This window comes from Rhineura floridana, chromosome 9 (genome assembly GCF_030035675.1).
Source record: "Rhineura floridana isolate rRhiFlo1 chromosome 9, rRhiFlo1.hap2, whole genome shotgun sequence".
Lineage (NCBI taxonomy): Eukaryota > Metazoa > Chordata > Lepidosauria > Squamata > Rhineuridae > Rhineura > Rhineura floridana.
Window position 1 is genome coordinate 108,970,997 of NC_084488.1, and position 24,500 is coordinate 108,995,496.

The 24,500-nt window shown below is 43.9% G+C and overlaps 2 protein-coding genes and 1 long non-coding RNA gene across 22 annotated transcripts in view; 2 read left to right on the top strand and 1 right to left on the bottom strand.

Moving 5' to 3' along the window:
• The window catches only part of SEC31A (SEC31 homolog A, COPII coat complex component), an 83,640-nt gene extending 79,941 nt beyond the window's left edge, over positions 1-3,699 (top strand). For all 20 annotated transcript variants that reach the window (XM_061583167.1, XM_061583168.1, XM_061583181.1 and 17 more), the window contains 2 exons: positions 1,007-1,078; positions 3,119-3,699. In XM_061583167.1, the coding sequence (XP_061439151.1) occupies positions 1,007-1,078; positions 3,119-3,298 (252 nt within the window). In that variant the 3' untranslated portion in view covers positions 3,299-3,699. The remainder of the gene's footprint in view (positions 1-1,006; positions 1,079-3,118) is intronic.
• LOC133363775 (uncharacterized) lies at positions 1,058-13,860 on the bottom strand. The gene is made up of 3 exons (XR_009757757.1): positions 13,771-13,860; positions 5,244-5,338; positions 1,058-1,823 (listed from the first exon to the last, which is right to left on the bottom strand). It is a non-coding gene; the product is annotated as an uncharacterized LOC133363775 (long non-coding RNA).
• The window catches only part of SCD5 (stearoyl-CoA desaturase 5), a 56,579-nt gene continuing 42,775 nt past the window's right edge, over positions 10,697-24,500 (top strand). Inside the window, 2 exon segments of the mRNA XM_061583188.1 lie at positions 10,697-11,114; positions 11,116-11,237. Of these exon segments, the coding sequence (XP_061439172.1) occupies positions 11,020-11,114; positions 11,116-11,237 (217 nt within the window). The 5' untranslated portion in view covers positions 10,697-11,019.

Sequence of the window (24,500 nt, forward strand, 5' to 3'; positions counted from 1 at the left end):
AGTGATTATTAGGAGCTGTAGTCCTAAACATTTGGAAGGCACAAAGTTGGGGAAGGCTGGTGTAGACAGAAACAGCAAACCTCTTGTGTTGGTAGTTTTTGCTCTCTTTTTTAAAAAAATACTGGATGAATGGTCCAAAAACAATAAAATTATGGAATCCTTTCTTTGGGCTTCTTCCTGAATGAGGGGTCAGCAGCTAGAATGTGTGACTGGTTAGAGATTAGGCCAGTCACTGCTGGATCAGGGCAAAGGCCCATCTAGTTCATCATCCTGTTCTCACAGCGGCCAGCTAGGTGACTATGGGAAGCCTGCAGTTCCTCCTTCTATCTAAATCTCTTCTCCCCATCACCACCACAGACTGTTTCTCTTGCCTAAAATGTAGCAGGATCATAACCTATCCCACCCTTCTCAAATATAGAGAGTTGAACTTGCTAGGATTTTGCCCACTTCCAGGTTTCATGACAGGTGGGAAAAGCCAGAAACTGCAGGGAAGGGAGAAGGCACAGCCCTGCGCAGTGCAAGATGTATGTGTCCAAAGAGATTGGCTTCTGCGAAGCATTAAATCAATGGTGGGAAGCAGTTTGTGACTTGTCATGAAAATAGTAGCAAGAGAGAACTCCAGTTATGGAACCCTCCATGTTGCATGTTTTCAGTTCTCTCACATACCTCAACGTGTGTGGTGTCGGGGCTTGAGGGAGAAGATCTGCCTTGTGTCTGCATACCGGGAGGCCAGATCTGCATGATCTCTACTCCAGATTTTGGTGGGATAAGGGTTGGGCTTACGAGCATCAGATCCTACAGGCATGAACCCCCACTGTTTGGCTGCCTCCATTGTGTGAATGCAAGGCAGTCTCAGGAGCCAGAGCTGGCTTATGCGGTTCCATTTTTTTCACCATAGATAGACTTTACGCATTTCAAAGCACATATTAATAAGGCCCTGGCCTTGCATTGGTAAAATCTGATAAACTTTTCCATTAACTTTCCTGTGTTCTGTCCTCTTTTGTAGCAAACCAAGAGGAAACTAGATGATGCCAACAAACGCCTGGAGTTTCTGTATGATAAACTTAGAGATCAAACAGTAAGCTTTATTTGTAATTATTTATAAAATTATAATTGCCGTTTAGAACTACCCTGCATTTCTTCTGTGTTGCTCAGAGCAGCTTCTTTCCATTTCCCCCCAAGATGGTCAGGGCTAAACTTCAGCAGTTGAACTGCTTCCTTTTGTCTTCAGATCATGCTCCAGTCTTCCTTTATTTATTTTCACTTTTTTTCTCTTTTTTCAAACTTTTTTTAAAAAATGGTAGAGCTGCTAGATAAGAATAACTGCTGTGCTACGGGGCGGGCCTGTGACATTTTAAAGAATAAGTAAATGCCCTTCATGGCTGGATTTCGGTGTCCTTTTTGAGGTGATGTCATCATGAGGTAGTTTTGTATGTAGCAGCTGGCTGTTTAAACGGCCTGACCTGTTGTTATTGTTGGTGGCGGCGTTATTAATAGCATATATTGCCCACCCTTCACCTAGAGGTCCCAGGGAGGATTACAGCAACCTTAAAATACAGTAATAAAAACAACCAGAATCACAAGATAGAGTAGTTCGTAAAAATACACATCTCAGGTGTCAAAGGGAGGGTAAGGAGGTGCATCTTCAGCATTCACCTAAAGTTGTACAATGAGGTTGCCAGATGCACGTTGCTGGGGAGGGAGTTCCACAGCTTAGGGGCTGCCACAGAGAATGCCCTGTCCTGGGCCACCACCACCCAAGCTTCCAGGGGTGGTGGAACTACCAAAAGGGCCTCTCTGCCGATCTCAACACCCAAAAGGTTCTGTAGGAAAGAAGGCAGCATGGAATTAGACATGTAGCAAGACTGGGACTTGCTTTGCATTTGGCTCCTGGGAATCTCAAGTCATTGCTTAAAATCATAAGACACTTTTAAACAGCATAAGAAGTCCCTGAGGCAGATCAGGTGTGAGGATCCATCTTACCTGCTTCAGCACTCTTGTCTCTGCAGTGGCCAATTAAGTAGAAGATGTATCAACAGAGGATGGCTTAGCCTACAGCAGGGGTGGGGAGCCTGTGGCTCTCCAGATGTTGTTAAATGCCAACTTCCATCAACCCATGCCAAAATGGCCAACAGTGATGGGAATTGGAATCCAGCAACATCTGGAGAGCCACAGGTGCCCCATTCCTCACCTGCAGCATCTGGCATTAAGAGTTACGCTGGCTCTGACTAGGTGGGTTGCACACGGTGGCGCCACTTGCACAGATGCTGGTGGGGTCACATCATAAAAAACAACTCTTTGTGTAAAGCACTAAGAAATTTTTACATTCAAGCCCCAGTTGACATATTGTCCAGGACACAAGGTTTCATGGCATTTCATTCTGTGTTGGAAGAGCCCTCCACAATTGGCTCAGCAGCTCAGTTCCAACACTCTACAAAGGCATGGGCCATAGCTCAGTGGTACAACATCTGCCTTGCATACAGAAGATCCCAAGTTCAACCCCTGGCATCTCCAGGTAGGGCTGGGAGAGACCCTGGAGAGCCACTGCTAGTCAAAGTAGACAATACTGAGCTAGATGGACCAGTGGTCTGACTCAGTATAGGGCAGTTTCCTATGTAATGTGGGTAGGGCAAGTTCTGGAATGGTGCAGGTCACCCATCCAACATCGTTCTCAACTCTTGTCTGGTTGGAGCAAGATCCTATGCAGGGAACCTTTGGCCCTTCAGATGTTGCTGATCTACATCTCCCATCATCTGTGGTCATTGGCTTAGCCCCCACACCTGTGCCATGGGAAAGGGCTACTGTCAATGCCTTCGATCAACCCATTGTCATTGGCACTTGCGGCTGTCCTTTGAAGAAGTTGTTTGTTTACTCCAATAGCAGCTGCCTTTGCCTAGTCAGGCAAGATCAGTTGCTACTGTAGCAAACAAGCAACAGCTTTTAACAACAACAAAAATGTACTGCAGGTGTTGATAAGGACAGATTTCTAGAGTTACCATTTAGCCACTTTAAATGGGGTGCTTGGGGCCAAAAATATTGGGGTGAGGCCAGCTTGGAGCAGCTATCCATGTGCAAGGGATGTCTTCTCTATACTATTCTTTTTTCTTCTTTGTTCCAGCTCTCCCCAACGATAATCAACGGTTTGCACAACATTGCCAGGAGCATTGAAACCAGGAACTATACAGAGGGGCTGAACATCCATACCCACATAGTCAGCACTAGTAACTTCAGTGAGACGTCTGCCTTTATGCCAGTGCTGAAAGTAGTCCTCACCCAGGCCAACAAACTGGGTGTGTGAAGTGGGTTTCTGCAGAGAAGCATGTTGCTTTGGAAGTGGCGTGTAAAATGGATCGCTCCCTGGCCCTTAGAGCAAGATGCGATAGAAAGCTGGTCACCTCAATGTCATGTTCTCTTACCCCACCCCACCCCTCTGCCCTTGCACAGATGAGCTTCATTTTAGAAGGGCCAGTGAGTCCTGGTGCTAATTCTTTCTCTCCCATCTTTTGTTATTCTTATCTACAGATAAGTGTATTTAATTACGCCACCCCATACTGCCCATTTTAAATGCATGTTACCTGCTGCTTTGAAAGGGACTTTTAAAGACAGAAAAGAGAGGGGAGTTTGTGTGTAAGGCTGACCTCAGAAGTGATTTTTTTCCACATTCCTCTGCATCAACCAATTAAAAAGTTCCAGATTCTATTTTATGTGTGCTGAGTTGTTCCTTCTTCTTAATTCCCATCAACACATTTGAAGGTTTAATTTAATTTTCAGCTTGCTTAATAGTTCAGTAGCGTTGCTTTCTTTGGGCCACATGGATATTTATTTAAATCAGTCCCCATGAAGATATGCTTTAAAAAAATGTAGACACCTCCTTCCCATGGAATTGATTCATTCTATAATCAGAGATCAGAACAATTTGTGAGGAACTTCATCAACATGGTAATAAAGTTGCTTTTGATAGATCAGACAGCATAGTCCCCATGAGTCAGTGATATAATCACAGTATTGGATTGATGGCATCTTTTGAACACCTTGTGTATGTCAGTTTTCAGAACGATGGTTTTCAAACTCTGCACCTTTAGGGGAACGCACACTGGCTTGTGTGTCAAGCAATCTTTTTGTGTTGAAAAGGATTGTGAGGCATGTCCAGGCATATGCTAAGTTCATCAGGTGCACCAGCCAAGCCTGTGGGGCATCATCATAATTAATTTGTTACCCACCCTTCACCAGGAGGTCGCAGGGCGGGTTACTATAATTTAAAATTCAATATTAGAAGTAGTTAAAACAAATTACAGTCATGACCATTGCCTCAAATTGAATGAAATTAAGACAAACTCAGTATTTGCCCGTGTCTACAAATTATAAGGGAAGATGGGAAATGGATATATATCTGGGTTTACCTGGAAGCTATTTCTGCAGCTCCACCCCACTGGGCAAGCCACTACTGCCATAGAGGAATTCCTCCTCTTATTTAACTCTTATATGACACTGCCTATATTTCCCTATACTAAAAGCCTAGCAATGTCCCATACTTCCAGGAGATTTCTGATTACTTCAGATGACCTGTTTATTGAGCATTCATCCTGAGATGTTTGCAGGGAGATAGGTGGCGTTGGCTATTTAATAAGCATTCATTCTAATTTGTTTGCGAGGAGATTAGATGACATTGTGCCCAAGCAAGTGGTGTTATCCTACACTTTCCAGCACATTTTCCCATCACTTTCCAATCTTTTGGGGAAGCAGGTTTGTTGGGCAAGACCGCTCAGTCAACTATAATTGCACAAACTGAGTTTGCCAGTATGTCATTGAATCCCATCCGAAAATAGTAACAGTCTGGAAGCACCCTGTCTGACAGGCTTCTGGTTATTGGAGACATGTGTCTCCCATCCCTCAAGTAGATTGAGATGGAATAGCAAGACAATCTGAAACTATTTACATGTTCGCTGTATTAGTTCATCAATAACTTTCACATTCCCTGGACACTATACAGCATATAACAAAAAAATAAAATAAAATGCAAACATACAATTGTAAAACAATCCTTATGAGATGAGACAAAATTAACCACCTTCCAGGGAGTGAGATGGTTAGAAGATTCAGATTTGAAAAGCCAGTAAGAATATTAAAGATCTTTGCCTGCAGCTGAAAAGACATTTAATGACAGCAACAGGCAAGTTCTTTCTTGGGAGTATAAATCATAAATGAGGGACCACTGCTAAAAAGGCCCTTTCATTTTCACCAACCATATCTCAGCTTCCATGGTCACACAGAGAATGGCCTCCAATGATGATCTCGGTGCACAGGCAGATAATTATGGGAACAGGTGATCCTTCTGACACTGCATTCAAAAATTAAAGGGGGGGAGAGTTTCAGTAAACTCATGGGTGTGGCTCAGGATTTTTGTTGAATTTATCTTTTGATGTTGCCGAGAGATATTTATAGGTGTCCTTTCTTTGATTCTACAAATAATCTCAACAGTGGTCTTCACTCTGCAGCCTTCCCAGGTGCCTGCACTTTAATTCAAGCCCAAGGAAGGCATCTTGAAGTAACTCCTTCCATGAAGCCTTTTCAGATTAGGAAGCATGGGCATCTGGAGAGACTACAGAGTGCTTGAGAGATGTTTACTGGAAAGAAAAGAGGCTACACACTATGTGGCAACAGTAAGGTCAGCAAAAAACTTCACATCCACCAAAATTTTTAAGTGCACCAAGAATAAGGCAGAAGAACGGAAGCCTCCCCTTTTTGTTTTGCAGAGGAAGGAATCTTTCAAGAAATTGGAGGACAAATTTCAGCAGTGCTAGTAGAAAGACAACTGAGTTTTGATGTTCATGGCTGTACCTAGCCATGAAGTATTGCTGAATAGGCTTGGGCAGCGATCATCTCCCAGGCGAGGTACACTAAACTTTCAAAAACTGCCTTTAATAAAATAAAACACAGAATGGCTATAAACCCATAGCACCATTCATTAGCTACGTCCACACCATACATGTAAAGTATTCTTATACCACTTTTAACCATCTTGGCTTCCCCCAAAGAATCCTGGGAACTGTAGTTTAAGGGTCTCCTAACAACTTGCAGCACCCTTAACAAACTATAGTTCCCAGGATTCTTTGGGGACAGCCATGACTGTTAAAGCGCTCTTATACAACTTTAAATGTATGGTATGGATGTGACCCCGGTTCCCCAAGACGATTACACCCATTCTGTGTCCCAATTACTTAGTACCACCCAACAGAAAAAGGTTTGATATGCCATTTGTTTTATGCAAAGTAATTTACCCGTTCCCAGGGATGGGTATGCCTGTGGCTCTCCATATATTGTTGGACTCCAACTCCCGTCAGCCCCAGCCAGCATGGCTAACAATGGGAAGTGTAGCGAGCGATGTTTGGAAGACCATAGGTTCCCCATCACTTCCTTTTGCAGCTGCAGAACAGGATTGCCTTTTGGAAAGTTTAATATTCTCTTGGTGTGGGAACCTCAGGCTGACTCTCAGTTTCTCAGGGTCAACCCTCTGGCACAGAGATTTCAGCTTATTTCAGATAAAGCTCGTTTAGCTTTATCTATTGCTAGAAATGGAGCAAATGAATGATTTCTCAGTTTTTCACACCAGTTAACATCCGGGCTGGGATTGCACAAGTCCGCTTCCACATTACAAATTAAAATTACATATGTGCAGAAAACTCAAAAGCCCAATTATTAGCAACTCAAACTAAGGAATGTTTTGGGCTGACCACAGACTTTTAAGCTTTAACTTCAGGAGCCATCCACTCTCCCGTAGCTAGGGTTGCCTTCATTTTGTCATTTCAAAGAGTACATTTGGCTTCGATAAGTGAAAAGTAAGAGTATGCTGTTGCACCATCTCAAAAAGAGTACATGTACTCTTAAAAGAGTACGGTTGGTAACCCTACCCATGGCAGATCCCTGTCTCATACTGTCACTTCTCAGATAAACCTATCGGCACATAATCTGAGGAAAGCTTGGTTTTCTTCACAAGAACTCCCACAGAAACAGGTAGAACAGACTTTGGGAACATGTGGCCCTCCAAATGTTGCTGGACTACAGTTCCCATCATCCTTAGCCACTGGCCATACTGACTGGGCTGATGGGAGTTGGGAGAGCCACAGGTTACCCATATCAAACAACACTCCTCAGCTTTATAAAGCAGGGATGCAGAGCCCTGGAGCTCTCCAGATGTTGTCAGACTCCCATCAGCCGAGCCAGCATGGTCAGTGGCTAAGGATGATGGGAACTGTAGTCCAGTAAGATCGAGAGGGTTCCATGTTAGCAGAATGCCTGGGATAAAGCAGGAGGAGTCCGGGGGGGGGGGGGAGAAACTGAAAATACTTCATTGTAATTAAATAAATAAATCAGCCACTATTTTTCATCAAAATGAACCCAAAGTGACATACAATAAAAAGACTAAAAACCAATATAAAACTAACACACACACACACACAAACAATACATGGATAAGATGGTGGAACAAGCCACCCCCTAAAAGTGGCCACAACATTAAAAGCCATCAAAAAATGAAGAGCCAAATGCTTGGGAGAAGAGGAATGTTTTTGCCTGGTGCCTAAAATAGATAATGATGGCACCAAATGTGCCTCTCTGGGGAGAGCTTTCCATAAGCGGGGGCCACCACTAAGAAGGCCCATTCTCATGTCGCCATCCTCCGCACCTCCCTCAGAGGAGGCACACAGAGAATGGCCTCAAATTCATTGAGAGTAAACTGAACATAAACACCACATACAACACCACAAACATATAATAACAGGTGAAACAACAATTTGATTGCTTTCCTTGTAAACGGTGACTGACAACATAGAAGTTGGCCTTTCTTAGGTCAGGCGTGCACAGGAGAAAAAATCCTTCAGAACTACTTTTACTTCCAACTCCACCAACTGTCATGTCTCAGCCATCTTCCTCACTGAGTTAATTCCTAACTAACTAGACTGAACCAGAGTCTGCTGTCTGAGAGGAGGGAGAAGTGCCAGCTGTAAGCAATGACCCAGCCGATGTGCAGCAGGGAGAGTTGCTCTGGACTGTTGCTAGGTAGCTGAACAGCTCCGTATTGAGTGTCAGCTTACTTCAGGGGTTGCCAACTTTCTGGAGCCTGTGGTCACATTTTCAAACCAGAGAAATGTTTGTAGGCACAACACCACAAGCAAGCACACACTGTAACCTGTTATGTGGGCGACGGTAGAATGTTTTCCTGCTTTTTAAAGTTTGATAGAAATATCTTTTGGCTATAGGTACGTTTTTAAACCACAAGGGTTTTTTTGCCTATTAGTGAATATAAGATAAGATGGTATCTGCATGAGGCCCTCACCTGCAGAGTGATTGATCGATTGGGTATATAAGTGGTGATCTTTCCATTATCCTGGCCCAAGCTGTATAGAACTTTATACGCAAAAAACAGCACTTTGAACTTAGCCAGGTAGGTAATTGGCTGCCATGTTAATGCAGCAGTTAAGATTAAATCTCAATAATTCAGTATGTTCCTCTGTTCATTCCTCCAGATTTTAAACTGAGAAAGAAAGGGTAAGTAAGGTAGTGGGTATCTGTTGGCCCTCAAACACTGGTACCATTCTTTTGTAGCTGTACCCTATACTAAAAACAATAACTCTTCTTATCTTTAATATTAAATTGGAGTCCATGTCAAATGAAGGTGAAGACATTTTTATTCCCCCAGGTTTTTATTAATCCAAACTATTTTATGGCATCTCTGTTGAAACGAAAGTTGAAACAGGGCCTTCTCGGTGGCAGTACCCTGATTATGGAATTCCCTCCTCAGGGAAACATGGTTGTGCCCCACACTCATCAGGTGATATTCAGTGTTAATTCTCCTCAAAGTAAACCAACTGAAGTTAATGGACATGACTGTGGCTGCAATCTGTATTTTGTGCTATTCTTGTTGATTTTAATCATATTTGTATTTTTAAAACATTATCTTGTTGATGGGAATATTTATTGATGGGTGCCTCCAGAGTAAGGATGGGAAGAAATTTAGTTCAGTTCACATTTAAATGCAAACCCACCAAATTAATTCTTTTTGAAACAATATGGAAACCAAAACACCGCCATAATTCAAAATGCGCCCTTTTCTGAATTTTGTGATGCAGTTTTCCAGCCAAGTAATGTGTTCAAAATGCATGGAATGATCTCCCTGATGCCAGGTCGGTGCAACATTAAGACTTTCCTCTTTTCCCAGGCATTTTAGCATGTGTTTTTTAATTGTTTTTTAAAAATGTGTTTTTAAATTTGTATATTTGTATATTTGTTTTTAATGTTTTTAATTGTTGTAAACCGCCCAGAAAGCTTCAGCTATGGGGCAGTATACAAATACAATAAATAAATAAATATACTACAAATGCATATATTAGTGAAATAACCTAAATACATTATATTAAAGTATTTGAAAAAATGTGCATATTTAGAAAAAAATTGTTTGCAAAAAATGTTTATATTAGGAGATATTCACGCTAAATCCTTATGATTATTTATGATATTTTTATATATAAAGAATCGTGAATTGCTGCACAACTGTGGAGAACAGAATTTTACTGGAAAAATGTGAAACTTGGAGAATCTAAATTAACAGGTTTGTCCACCTCGACCACAGAGGCATGGCTGGCTTCTTAAAAGACTTGGCAAAGGCCCGTGGCACATTTGCACACAATTTGCAGTTGCTAATCCATATGCATAGATGCAAATTAAGATGGTGGATGGCTGCCATCCCACCAACACTGCACTTTGCAATGTTCCCAGCAGCTGTGTAAGCAAGATTTTTAAAATTAATTTTTTTTAAAGGTGGGGGGAGAGAAGGAGCAGAGGAATCTGGAGCCCAGCACGAGTGATCTTGGGTTTCAGCCCTTGGGGACCACCCCTTAACAGTAACCCCTGGGCAGCTAGATACATTCAATTCATCATTATAACAATAAAATGCATCTTTAAAACAAAAACGAAAACTCCAGTGACGATCCATCTCTTTGAATCCAGTATCTTAAGGGCAAAGTCTTTTTTGTTAAGTATACAAAAAATTGATATTTGGCAGAATGGACAAGGAGAGGTATCCAGGGAAGGATTTTGGGGACCTGTTCAGTGACTTTAACCTAGAGAGATCCACAGCTATGTCGGGAAGGCCTAGAGGGGCCTTGTCTCCAAACTAAATACCAGCTGCATTTAAATATTTTGAGAGCCAGTGTGGCATAGAGTGTCGGACTACGACCTGGGAGACCAAGGTTCGAATCCCCACACAGCCATGAAGCTCACTGGGTGACCTTGGGCCAGTCACTGCCTCTCAGCCTCAGAGGAAGGTAAACCCCCTCTGAATACCGCTTACCATGAAAACCCTATTCATAGGGTCGCCATAAGTCGGAATCAACTTGAAGGCAGTCCATTCCCATTTTTAAATATTTTATCTCAAGTGTGTTATTTCCTTGTTGGAAGGAAAATATATATATAATGGCTAGACTGAATATATATGTACATGTGTGTATATACATGCACGCACATATATATCGAGTCTAGCCAATATATGGCCATAGTAGGCAGAGATGCTGTATCTCTCTCGCTCTCCCCCCCCCCTTTAACAGCGCCGCATGTGATTCTGATTGGCTGTAGCTATGCAGGTCTTTTTATCTCATTCTCCCCCCCCCTTTTTTTTCATCCTCTGTTGCTGTGCGGAGTTCGTCTCTGACACACAGCAGCAGCAGCAGCACAGACGAGATGCCAGCAACAGATGCTGCCAGCCGTGCCTTGTCCCCGTAGAGCATCTTCGAAAAGCCCTCCCGAGAAGAAGGCAGGGCAAGAACTCGGGAGAAGAAGGAGCAGAGGTGGGGAAGGGAGGGGGGCAGAGAGAGAGAGAAGAAAGACCTCCGACCCCAAAGCAGGAGGGCAGAAAGGCCAAGCCGTCGCCATTCGTCGCCCCCAATTAAAAAAAACCCTAAAGAAGCGCATTGCTTCTTCTCTCAGCCGTTTGACAGCCCTCGCGTGTTGATTTCTCTGCCTTCGGCCATGTCCAAGGCAGGAGCCCGCAGCCTGAGAGATGGAGACGCAAAACTGCCCTCCTGCGAGGCAAGAGAAGGCACCTCGGCGGGATCGTCGGCCGGGAAAGTTGGACCAGAGGCAAGCGATTGTCTGGAGGAATGTAATCCTTATGGCCTTGCTCCACGCCGGAGCGGTCTATTCCCTCTTCCTCCTTCCCAAAGCCCATCTGTTTACTCTGATCTGGGGTAAGTTGCCCCCCCCCACGCCCTCCGCACCCCCCACTGGAGATGGTTTTGTTTGCACAAAACGGGAGAGCCTTATTTCACGCAAGGGTCGTCGCTGTTCTGTCTGTCTGTTCCCAAGGGGATTCGTTCATAATACAGGCCCTGGTTTGTCCGGTTTGCCCCCCCCCCGAAGCCCAGTGTTTTCCCCTCCCCGCTTTAAAATTAAGATATGCGATTCAGAGGTCGGAATAGCTCGATTCAGTGGTTTGAAAATTCCCTTTCTGTTCCAAGAATGTCATTCTTGCTCTGGGGGCGTTTGCAAGATTAAAGTCTCTTTATCGATTAATCCAGAAGGAATGACCACGCTCCGCTTTGTCCCTTTAACATTGCCTAATGTCAAGGGGGCGGGGGGAGGATCATTGGTTGTGGCTTTTTTTGCTAATGAATGGGTATGATCGCAGAAAAGAAGGAAATCCACCCTTTAACCGCCTTGCTTGTTTAGACAAAAGAATGGCTCAAAGGTAAGCCATCAGCACTGGGTAATCTTGTGGTCACCCATTTTGAAATTGTGTGGTAAGTGTCCGATTAGATACATGTTGTAGTAGCAGCTACGTGTCCCTATGGCAAAGCAATGGTAAAATATCTACGGCTTTTCTTATGAGCATCGGGGGGGGGGGGAATTGTGTGTGTGTGTGTGTGTGTGTGTGTGAGAGAGAGAGAGAGAACACACAATGTGTATTCATGTTGTGTGAAAGAGTGAGTGGTGAATAGAAAAACTGTTCCCCAGTCCAAAACTACTGAGCTCTTGACCCCATTAGGTGGTATTCACCTAGTTCATGGACATGAGTAATTTAGGTTCATTAATTTCAATGGGTTTACTCTGAATAGGACTTGGCTGAATACAACCCATTGATGCCAGGGAATCTTACTTTAAGTTATTTGCATTGAGAGCCAGAGTGTTTACATTGTTTGCCATTAGCGGGCTGTTCCTATATTTTTGACTTGGCAGCATCAGTCCAGTTTACTTTAGGCTCACTTCTGAGCAATAAGTAAGGCTCTCCATGAGCCGGGCTGAAGAAAGAGAGAGAGAGAGACTCTAACCAAGGTGCTAGGCAATTGCAACTATTGAAGCCATCGGGAAACTGCGAGGGCTTAGCCTTCCATTCATTTCCTGCTGCCTTGTATATCACTCTTTGCTCAGTGTCTGAAAGATACTGTTTGTCTGTTTCTGATAATGCTTAAAGTAAGAGTTTAGTTTCAGCCAGAGGTAGCCCTGGAAGCCCATGTTCCACATCAGAGTCCCTGCCCTTACAAGTAACTCCCCTCTTTTACATCAGCAAGCGGCATAAAGAAAAAGACTTCCTCTGTGCATAACCACAGAGCTTTTTCCTCAATGATCCAGCATCCTAACTGTTAGAGCCATACGACAATGGAACCAATGACGTAGAGAGGTAGTGGGCTCTCCAACAATGGAGGCATTCAAGAGGCAGCTGGACAGCCATCTGTTGGGAATGCTTTGATATGGATTCCTGCATTGAGCAGGGGGTTGGACTTGATGGCCTTATAGGCCCCTTCCAACTTTACTATTCTATGATTCTTTGATCTAGGATCATTGTTTTTCTTATTTCTAAGGTGCATATATATGGCAAATCTTAACACGAACAGGTTCCTAATTTACAATCAAAATGTCCACAATACAGAAAACAGCAAAAGAAGAGGCGAAGGTAATAAAGCAGCCACCGGCTAGGACTGATGGGAGTTGTAGTCTAAAACATCTGGAGGCTGGGGAAGGCTCTAATAAAGGATGAAAGGAAGAGACTGCAGATGCGTACTAAGGCTCTAGTTTTAGTTAAGGATGAGACTTAAGGGGTCAGTCCAAAAGCTTCATGGAAAAATGTGAGTTTTATGCAGAGGTAGGCAGGGTTAGAGAGAGTGGATTACAAAGACAGAACTTCCAGGTCAGTGGAAACCCTTTCCCAGGAGGTTTTGAATCCTTAGGGTGCAATCCAGCTTGTATCTATGCTGGGCTGAGGGGAGTTGGACATGGTGCACCCCCAGCTGAGCCAGCAGTGTCCCTGCTCCATGTCCCAGGCTATGGTCTGAAGGCACATGAGGCCAGCACCCTGCTGAAGCTAAGCAGGGTCAGGTGTGGTCAGTGCCTGGATGGAAGACTGCCCGGGAACCATATGTAAGCCGCCTTGGGTTTCAGTCATGAAAAGAAAGGTGGGGTAGAAATGTAATAAATAAATAAAATGTGGCTCTGCCGGCAGAAGCCTGTCCACCACGATGGAGCTGGGACCCTGCTGGCTCTGCTGGAGGTCCACCAGGATGCTCAGCCTGGCATAAGGGGTGCCAGTGGAAGCCGGTGTAAGGCCCAAAAAAGGGGCGTTCTGGGGGGATGTCAGAGGAGGAGCTGAAGGGGAGGGGCTTATGCGACATCCAACTCCCATTTGGAGTGCTCTTGCAGGTCCTGCTCTGAGCCAAAGTTATGCCGAGGAGAAGGTTGGTCTAAGAAAATAATGCTAATGGAAGTCAATGGGAAGTGCTTACTCACCAGTCAGGCTGTTCGTGAGAGCCAGGTTTTCTTTATTGCTCATGTGCGTAGTACCTGGCGGAGCCAGAGGCTCCTGAACAGGAAATGGATGCTGCAGAGCTTCCCGCCGGCTTGTCCTCTGCGGTATCCCTTCCGCCGGCTTCCCATGAGTTGCATTGCTCTGCCTGTTTTACAGCTGACAAACGAAGCCAGGAACATTTCCTTATGTCTGTAAGCTGTTCACCTTGCAACGCCCTCTGGTGCAATGGCATGGTCAACCTCGTCCTCCTCTGATGTGTCTTTTGTCCTCGCTTCCCATTCTCACCCTTATTGTTTGCCTGTGCAAGATTCACCTGGGGGCTTTTTTCCTTTTTCTTTTTTGAATGCAGCAACTCTAGATCTGCTGCACCAGAGACTGTCCAGTATGATCCTAAATTCCCTTTGTTTCTTCTGAATGGACATCCCTCACCCACCCCCTCCGCTATCACGTGCAGGAGTGGTAAAACCTAGGGGAAAAAACTCTTAATTTTCATGTTGAATACTTTAGAAGGCTATGCTCACCTCTGTTCTACCTCTCCTGTGCAGGAATGCTGCTTACACAGAATTTTTTAAAAGAGTGATGATTAGCATGACAGCTATAGTCTCCCAGCATAGCAACATCCCGTCATTTGGGGGGCCTTTTGCTCATATTCTATTTTATTTGCAGTTGAAAAATAATATAATTGGTGAATTGAAAGCTGCATGTTCCCCCTTCTCATAGGTGGGGTGCACTGCAGGCTCACTGTATTTTTCTGAAGGAGGGTGGGGGGAAAATAGCAGTCCATTTATCCCCTTGCTTGCAGCAAAACTGCCCCCCCCCCAAAAAACCTGTTAAGTGTGGACTGAATATTGTGCTATTGTCCCTGAATTGGTGTCAGATGAATATGTTCACTGCTCATCAAGAAAAGCCCCAAAGTGCCCATTTTACAGATAGGGGAAGCTGAGTCTGCATGGTAGATCACTTGTTCAGTGGACACCCATTAATGTTATGGCCAAACAGGTATTTGAACTTGGGTCCCAGATTTGGAATAAGGTGTCTTCAGCATGCTGATAATTCCTAGATCTGTTTCTCCTTTTAATCTGAGTTGGATGAGGAATTGAGAACATTGAAACTGTGTCTGCATGAGAGTCAGCAAAGCTCAGTCCTGACAAGACGATGTATTGTTGGTGGGTGTTTTGTCTGACCAGACGAGTGATGTCCAACCTGTTCTGGATGGGCTGCAATGCCCCTAAAGGGGCCACAGGCTTGTAGTCAGGGTGTGTGGCTAGTTCCAGCTTTGTTACTGGAGATGGCCTCAATGGAACATAGGAATCTGCCTTATTCAGAGCCAGACCATTGACCCAGCTAGCCAGTATTGTCTACACTGACTGGCAGCAGCTCTCCATGGTTTCAGGCAGGGAGTCTTTCCCAACCCTACCTGCTGAAGCACCTTGGACACTGTATTCCCTGGCCGTGGCCTTTCAGGTTTCAGAGATACCAAGGAGACGATAAGGCAGATTCAGCTTTGCTTTCAATGAGAGTTTATTGAGTAACTTACAGTGAGCGTACCCAATGGATCAGACTGCAAGGTCTTGCACAAACATTGAGCAGTCTGAACAATCAAGCTGGGCATCAAAGGTGATTATACAGCATACCTGTTTACAAGCATCACAATGATTTATGAAGCATCATAGCATTTGATTGATTGTCTTGTTTTCGCAAAATCAAAGGGATAAGACATTGTGCTAATTAGCACTACTAACAGGCAGAACATCTTGACATCTTGGAGCTACTTTTCCTGGCAGCACATCAGACTACTCGCTGGCAATGCAGGCTCGTTAGCCCCCCAGATAAGGCACCAGGTGAGCTATGAGTTACATTAACTGTTCTTTGACCTATCTTCCAAGCTGCCAGAAAAATGCTAAATTATTGCAGGTGCTAAAGGATCAGAAGGAAACAGTACAAGTTTTCATTTCTAAAAACAGCTATATATTGGCCTATGGACAACTCCTTGAAAGTTTGCACTAAAACCCAGAGTGGACTCCATTGCCATGCTGACATGGAGCCACCAGCCGTCACTGTCGTCATGAGTCTTCCCCCAAGTACTCCTTCTGGAGTCAGGTGGGTGGCAACTAGTCATTTATGGCACCCTGCATGTAAAATAGCCTCCCCAGTTAGGCTTGCCTGGTGCCAATTTAAATATCTTTTCTGCACCAGGTGAAGACCTTTTCTGATTTGCTCAGACCTTCCAGCACTTCACCTAAGCTGGTTCTAATCTGCTGACAAATTATTTTGTTCCTGGAGCATAGAATGCTGTCTTATATTAAGACCATTGGTCTACCTAGCTCAGTATTGTCAGCACTGACTGGCAGCGGCTTTCCAGGTTTTCAGGCAGGCGCCTGTCCCAGTCCTACCTGGAGATGCTGGGGATTGAACCTGAGACCTTCTGCACTCAAAGCAGATGCTCTACTACTAAGCCCTTTCCCCATACAATAAAGATTCTGTGGGAATGAAAGATGCTGCCTCTGATATTTTTATGGTCTGACTTGGTTTTTAATAGCTTATGCTGTTTGAGCTTTTGTGCATTCCTGGTATTTATTTACCAAGATACTATTTATTTCACAAAATGCTATGAATACCAAAACTTCCTATTTATTTATGTCTTGCCATCTTTCTTCCATGTGGAGCTCAAAGGTGCTTTCATGTAGTCCCCCCGTCCAGACATTGACCAGAGCCAGTCGTGTTTTGCTCCAGAAAACCGGCTGCTCCATGTGTTCTTCTCAGACCATGCCCTGCCTGAGGCAACATGAGAGGAGTGTATAAAATTATGCATGGCATGGAGAAAGTGGACAGAATTTCCCCCCTCTCTCTCTGATAACTCGTGAACATCCAGTGAAGCTGAATAGAGGTAGACTCAGGACAGACAAAAGAATGTACTTCATGCAGTGCGTAAAGAGGCAGTGATGGCCATCAACTTTAAAAGAGGATAAGGCCATCATTGGCTGCTAACCCTGATGGCTGCATTCTACCTCCACCATCGGAGGCAGTGTGCTTCTGAATCCCAGCTGCTGGAAACCGCAGGAGGGGAGAGTGCTCTTGCGCTTAGGTCCTGCTTGTGGCTTTCCCACAGGCATTTGCTTGGCCTCTGTGAGAAAAGGATCCTGGACTAGATGGGCCACTGGCCTGATTCAGCAGAGTTTTCTTATGTTCTGGGAGATACAGAAATAGATAGATATTGATTTTATGATTACTGTTAAGTTAGCTATTGGAAGTAGCTATCTTGGAGGATAGCATACAAATGCATTTTCAAATAAAGAATTCTAGCCAGCTCTACCACTCAATCCCAAGGAAACATTTTTCTCAGATAACTGCAGAGAAAAAATAAAATCAGTTTCCCTAAGCGTCTGGTTCTTTTGTTCTGCTAACAAAGAACATAAGGATTGCCTTTGCTGAATCAGACAAAGTATATCTAGCAGAGATTTTGGTTCCAAGATTAATTAGCCAGATGCAGTGTTGGCTCCAGGATTTTGGGGGCTCTTGAGCACAAAACATGCAGTGAACATTGAGGACTGTGCAAAGTGGAAATGATAGCATTCTTAGTGTGATGGGCCTGGCAAATGCCCAACCTTCCCACTGTTTGAAGCCTCTCCCAGCCAGATATTTCTGGGCACTTTCAAGCAAGCCATGAAGGTGACTTTCTAAGCTCAGCTAACTTCTTCTGGAGCCAGTCCAATGTCTGATATCCAGACGTTTACTGAACCTGAACTTGAAGTTCTGTTCAGGTGCTATGGATGAATTGCCGTGAGAGAATTATCCACCACAAACTTACCATGTCTTAAGTTAGGGGCCATCACCATGTCTTGCAGTGAACCTAGCTAAGCAGATCTATTCGCTTCCATTTTACAAGTGCTCAAACTCTTCTTGGAAGATGGGAAAGCTTGTTTATCTGTCTTGTTATGCATACTGCTGTGTCTGGAATGTAGGCAACCCCAAAGCTGCTCTTCTGGACTTTTCCAATTTAATTAGCCATGTTGACAGATAGTGGGGTTCAAATAGAAATTCTATCCTACCTAGTTGTTTGCATAACCCTAATTAGATGTATTTATTTATTTACATTTATATCTTGTCTTTCTTCTGTCATGGAACCCAAGTTGGCATACATTTGGTTTCATGATGGTCTCCCATCCAGGCACTGACCAGACCCAGACCAGTTTAGCTTCAGCAAGGTGGTGGCCTCATGTGCCTTCAGACTATACCCTGGGAATTAAAATGTCATCATAGCATTAGCTTTTCTGATTGGCTTTTCATAAGCCCTGCCCCTGGGTCTCTTTCTCTCTGTGTGTCTTGTAAAAAATTGATTAGTTCACATCTCAAGTGGTAGGTGGACCCTCTTTCTTCAATGTCTCCATGATGGACTCATGGCTTGGCTGGAGTAAATCTTGAGCACAGAGTCCACATGGCTGGTGCCATTTTGGACACTCTGAAATGGCCTGTATAAAGCCTTTTTTGAGATCAGGTGACTAAAAGCCTTTTACCAGCTTCGCCTGGTGAGGCAGCTACAGCTGTTTCTGGACCGGAGTAGCCTGACCACTGTTGTCCATGCACTGGTAACCTCCAGGCTGGATTACTGTAATGCGCTCTATGTGGGGCTGCCCTTGAGGTTGGTCTGGAAGCTGCAGCTGGTGCAAAATGAGGCAGTGAGACTGCCCACTGGGGTAGGGTATTGCCAACATGTCACCCCACTGCTGAAAGAATTGCACTGGCTGCCCATTTGCAGTTCAAGGTTCCAGTTTTGGTGTACAAAGCCCTATACAGCTCGGGACCAGGATACCTGAAAGACCGTCTTACCCTTTATATACCCAGCCGATTACTGCACTCTGCAGGTGAGGGCCTCCTGCAGATACCATCTCATGAGGAGGTTTGTTCTGCACAATATAGAAAAAGACCTTTAGTGTGGCAGCACCTACCCTGTGGAATTCCCTCCCTTTGAATATTAGGCAGGCGCCATCTCTGCTATCTTTTTGGCGCCTTTTGAAGACTTTCCTCTTTTAACAAGCCTTTTAGGTTGAGACCTATCCCAGTCTGTGTCTGTGTTAGAATTGCTTAATAAGTTTTTTAATAATGCTTTTAACCCTTTTTAAAAAGTTTTTTTTAAAAAAAATGTTTTTAACGCTGTTTTGTTTTAATGTATTTTAAGATCTGTTTTTATGATGTTCTAAAATGTTTTTAGCGCTTTGTTTGCTGCCCTGGGCTCCCTGCTGGGAGGAAGGGCGGGATACAAATTAATTAATTAATTAATTAATTAAATAAATAAATAAATAAATGAAAGCACATATGTGCCGATTCAGTTTATTCTATCATGTGACAATGAAAGTTTGCTTTAAGACTACATTATTGCCTTTTATGTTCTGAATTTCAAGTGAATTGATGTTCTAATAATAAATCTATTTTTATCTATTGCATTAGCCTATCCCTGGATTTAAATCCTCTGTGCCTACCTACACATAAATGCTGCCTTGTGTTCTTTGCTATGGATAAACTGATACTTTGGTTTTATATGATAATTTGAAATGTTTTTGAGCATTATGTTAAAGTTAATGATGGACTGATGGTAGCAGTGATGGCTCTTGTATTTGTATGTTTCATCTTAATATTGAGGGTGAAAGCCTAACAGAACAATCCAAGTCACGCAAAGCTGCTGCTGGGAGGGAGGGCCAGCAGAGGAGCAGCCGGCAGGAAGCTCCGCTACATCCATTCGACATTTGGGTACCGCTGGGCTGGCTGAACGCCAGCTCAGTCAGGAGCTGCATGCACGAACAGAAAAGCAAAAGCCAGCTCCAAAGAATATCCCTATCAGCGAGCAAGCACACCCCACTGTGTGCTATTGTAATTATTTTCCTATGCCGACTTTTTTGCCAGTGGAACTTCTGCCTAGATTGGGTCCTGTGGGAGCACCCTGCACACGGGTAGGGTCACATAACCCCCCCCCAGACCCTCCTCTGTCATGCCCCTGGAATGCCCCTTTTGGGGCCTTCTGCTGGCTCTCCATCCACTGGGCTTGCTGTTCCCGGGGGAGCCAGCAGGGTCCCGGCAGTGCCACAGCTCAGCTGGGATGAGGGGCTTTTGCCAGCAGAGCCTGGTGGCACTAGGACCCTGACGGCTCAGCTGGGGGTCGGCCACATCCAACTCCCCCAGCTCAGCACAAATATAAGTTGGATTGCACCCTAATATTTTTTTAAAATACAACCGTCCTGGGCCTCAGATATTCCACAGTAGTGAATTTCACAAATTAATATGCACTGTGGGAAGAAAACCTTTTTTTTTTTTGGTCAGTTCTAAACCTACTGAACCTCCAGCTTCATCATTCGGTAAAAGGAAGTTCAAATATTATGACAGAGGGAGGAGCATTTCTTTCTGCAAAAAGCTTTTTTTTAAAAAAGGAAATACTTAAGCTTAATTAATGATATTTCCTTAGAATAAAGAGAAAACCACAATTAATATTTTATCTTAAAAATTATAAACAAAAATTAAAAAGGTACCATTGAACTTATTAAATCAAAATAGGATTACAATGCAGTGCAGAGCAAATTACAAAGAATTGATATGTCATAATAATTTGGTATAAATCAAGCAGAGCTGCGTTCAAGTGTGATCTATTTGCATATGTAAAAAATGGATCACAGGTGGCAAAATAAGTTTCTGGAACAGAGTGTCTGAGAAAGTGGTTGGTTCTCCTTTGTTGGAGGCATTTTAAGCAGAGTCCAAGTGGCCATTCTGTCAAGGATGATGTAGTTGCAAGTTTTCTGCACTGATCCAGGAAATGGCTACTTTATTTCTAAGGTTTCTTGCAGCTTGAACATTCTATAACTGAGATTCAGCTAAACCTTACAAGTTTATATTTGGTATGTCTGTTTATCCATGGTGAGAGAGTATCATATCTTTCTATTCAAAGATTTTATAGTAGCTGCAGTTCACCTTTTCTTGTGTAAACCGTTTCTACGCTGGCAGTTTTTGCAAGATGAGAAATAAGTTTGTGTAATGTCACTCTAGAGAAATCTTCCGTATTACTACGCCAGGGTGCAGGCAGATAATTCATCCTATGATCATCTTTACAGCATCTTTCTAAAAACAATCATAGTCAACTGAACATGTGGGGGAGGGTTCTAGGTTGCAAGAGAGTCACATTCTCAGTTTTGTCAAGGCCAGGGACAGGAAAATCATGGCTCTCTAGCTTTTGCTGGCCTATAATTCTCATGCTGGCTGGGGCTGATGGGAGCTGGAGTTCAACATCATCTGGAGGGCTACAGGCTCCTCATCACTGCCAAGGCCACCGCATTCTCATCATGACAACATTGCCTTTTCCATGAAAAAAAAACTTGTTTTCCTCCCAGGAGGACAAATATTTGCTTTTCTCTTCTTCCCATTCGGTCTCTTGTTGCTATGATGTACACACCTACACTTTTTATTTTGGGAAGATTCTTTCCTGGGAGGGCTGACGCAGTTTTATCTATAAAGAAGTGATAGCTAAAAATGGCACAGACTTGCTGGTGCAGGCAGGACATAGGTGTGGAAGAGAGTATACGTGGCCTTCTATTGCAGATGGAAGGAAGCATTTGTTAGGGAAGAAGATTCCATGGGGCAAGCTAAAAGTATGTAAAGACTATCAAGAGGCCAGGTTGCCATCTTTTTCACAACCTCTCCTGTGCCCCCTAAGCTAGACTGCTGTCCTCAGGTGAGGTGGAAGCAGCCAGTGTTGAAGTAAGAGTCAGCTGTCAGTCCGGTCAGTTTCGGTTTGTGGAATTTTGAAGAGAGCATCTCGTCCTTCACTTCAAGTAGCAAAACATCTTAGACCTGTCCTAGTTCCCATAATTCCTTAGGGAGAAAAAGTAGGAACATAGACATCAGACCATTGGTCCATCCAACTTAGTATTGTCAATATTGTTGTCTGAGGGCTTCAGACAGGGGACCCTCCCAGCTCTTCCCAGAGATGCTGGGGATTGAACTGGGGATTTCTGCATGCAAAGGAAATGCTCTGCCACAGAGCTATGGGCCTTCCCCCAAAGAATGGCTGCAGTTTAAGTCTGTAGTCAGTAGTGTAGTGGCAAATTTGAATCGTAGAATAGTAGAGTTGGAAGGATCCTACAAGGCCATTCAGTCCAACCCCTGCTCAATGCAGGAATCCAAATTAAAGCACATCCAAAAAGTGGCTGTCCAGCTGCCTCTTGAATGTCTCAAGTGTTGGAGAGCCCACCACCTCCCTAGGTTATTGGTTCTGTTAGGTCCAAACCCAACAACGCAAGCAGTCACTACTTACTCACCTCACATCCACCCGGGAAGGTGTGGAGTTGAGAGCAATGTCCCACTGCCAGAGGCCCAGGAAATATTACAAAATTATTTACCTTTGCAAAGGCATCCCAACCTTCCAGCAAGATGCCTTTAGAGATGGGAACCCCGTTTATTGAAAAGACACAGATTATATACTTTCCCCAAAATAGTTACAGCGTGGGGAGTAAAACGTCATAACACAAAGAGAAAAACATATGTCAAGGTAACTTTTTAGGCATATGAAAGGGGTGCTTGGAGTAACAAAAGCCAGGGACATCTTACTCCCTTTTCAGGCTTAGTTTTGCATATTTTCACAACCTTGAGATAAGGTTTGATGCCAGACTACAGAAGCATAGATTATGGGGGGAACATTGAAACAAGTAAGGCCATCAAGCTTGAGATACATACATTCGGGGCAAATTCCTTCACCCTTAGGCACATTCATGGTAAAGTTCAAAAAACATGTAGATGGGGCATTTTGGTTCTTTGTTACAACAGTCATCAGTATTCGGAATTGCATAGTAATATTGGAAATCGAGGCACTCAAGGGGGAGGAAACCATTTCCAGTTTATTCAGGCTTTTATTTACCCAGCCTCCTGGAATGTAGGGTCAGGTCAGGGGGAAATAAACCAAAATCAAATTATATCAACTCATGTGTTACATTTTTACCCAACAGTTCCATTGTTGTACTGTTCTAATACTTAGGAAGTTTTTCCTGATGTTCAATTGAAATCTGGCTTCCTGCAACTTGAGCCCATTATTCCATGTTCTGCAATCTGGGACGATCAAGAAGAGATCCTGGCTCTCCTCTGTGTGGCAACCTTTCAAGTCCTTGAAGAGTGCTATCATATCTCCCCTCAGTCTTCTCTTCTCCAGGCTAAACATGCTCAGTTCTTCCAGTCTTTTCTCATAGGGCTTTGTTTCCAGTCCCCTGATTGGGTGCAGGGTCCCTTTATGCCATGCCCCTCAGATAGCCACACCCCCTCACAGCCTCTCTCTCTCTCTCTCTCTCTCTCTCTCTCTCTCTCTCTCTCTCTCTCTCTCTCTCTCTCTCTCTCTCTCTCTCTCTCACACACACACACACACACACACACACACACACACACACACACACACACACACACACACACACACACACACACACACACACACACACACACACACACACACACTGTGGATTCTCCTGCGCCACTACTACCATGGATAATGAGGCAGGAGAGAAGCCCCCACCCTTGGCCGAATGATAGAGCAGAGGCTGGGGCAATAACTTCTGCAGCAGTGCCAGAATGTGAAGGATGCCCCGATATCACAGCACCATTACACAAATCTATGGTGTATGACCCCATTTGTAATACCATGTACACTTCTGGTCAGCTGCACCTCAAAAAGGTTACTGTAGAGCTGGCACAGAAAGGATGACCAAAAGGACAACCTCCCCTATGAGGAAAGAATCGTTTAGAAAAAAGGCACATAAAGAGAAGGGGGCATGATAAGGAAACGTATGCATGATGTGGAGAAATTGGATGGAGAGAAGTACGTCTCTGAAAGACACCTTGCTGGGAATCATGAATGGGTTATGGAACACCAGTTACTGGGGTAAATCAGATTAGTTGTGTTTAATTGTGTAGGCCTCTTCTAAATGCAATGAAGGAATAACCTACAAGTGTCCATCTTGTGGTGGTGGAAAGCTCTGTTCTGTTGGGTAGTGGACTTAAAAATGGATCATGGAGACATATCAGGGAAGGCCTTGGATCACTGGACCCAGAGTCCATTCATTCTCCAGATATGCCCACATCAAGGCCAAAAAAGTGTGCCAGATCTGGACCTGGCCAAGTTGTTTCCCCTCTCATTGGTGGAAATGGGAGGGGAATTGGAAAAAAAAGTTAAATGGAAACAGTCAAAAAATAAAAAATGGTGGGAAGGTCTTTTGCCTCAGCTGGCACAAGCCAGTAGAGCTTAGGAAGTGGTGGTTTCTCTGTCACAGAATCTCCACCACCACCACCACCATCACTACCACTTTAGGATTTGTCTGTCAATGCCCCAAACAAGTACTGAGGCTCAATTATTTCTAATATTTTCTGGGAGATCTCAAGGTCAACTGAGTGAAAAAATGTCATCCCAATTTCACCATCTGCCATTAAAAACCGATGTTTACCACATCACAGAGTAAATGGTGAAAACAATTATTATGACTTAAACATTTCTCATATTGACAGGTTCATAAATTTCACCCTCTTATTTACCTCAGTGAGCACAGTGCAACTGTTAAAACCTAGCCAGAGCTGATTAAACCAAATGCCTGATTGTGAACATGGCCTGAGATATACATGGCAATTCTTTTGTTTCCTTAAGGCAAGATAAGGACTAATCCATCACTTTCAGTCTGACATCCTCAAAAGACAAAAG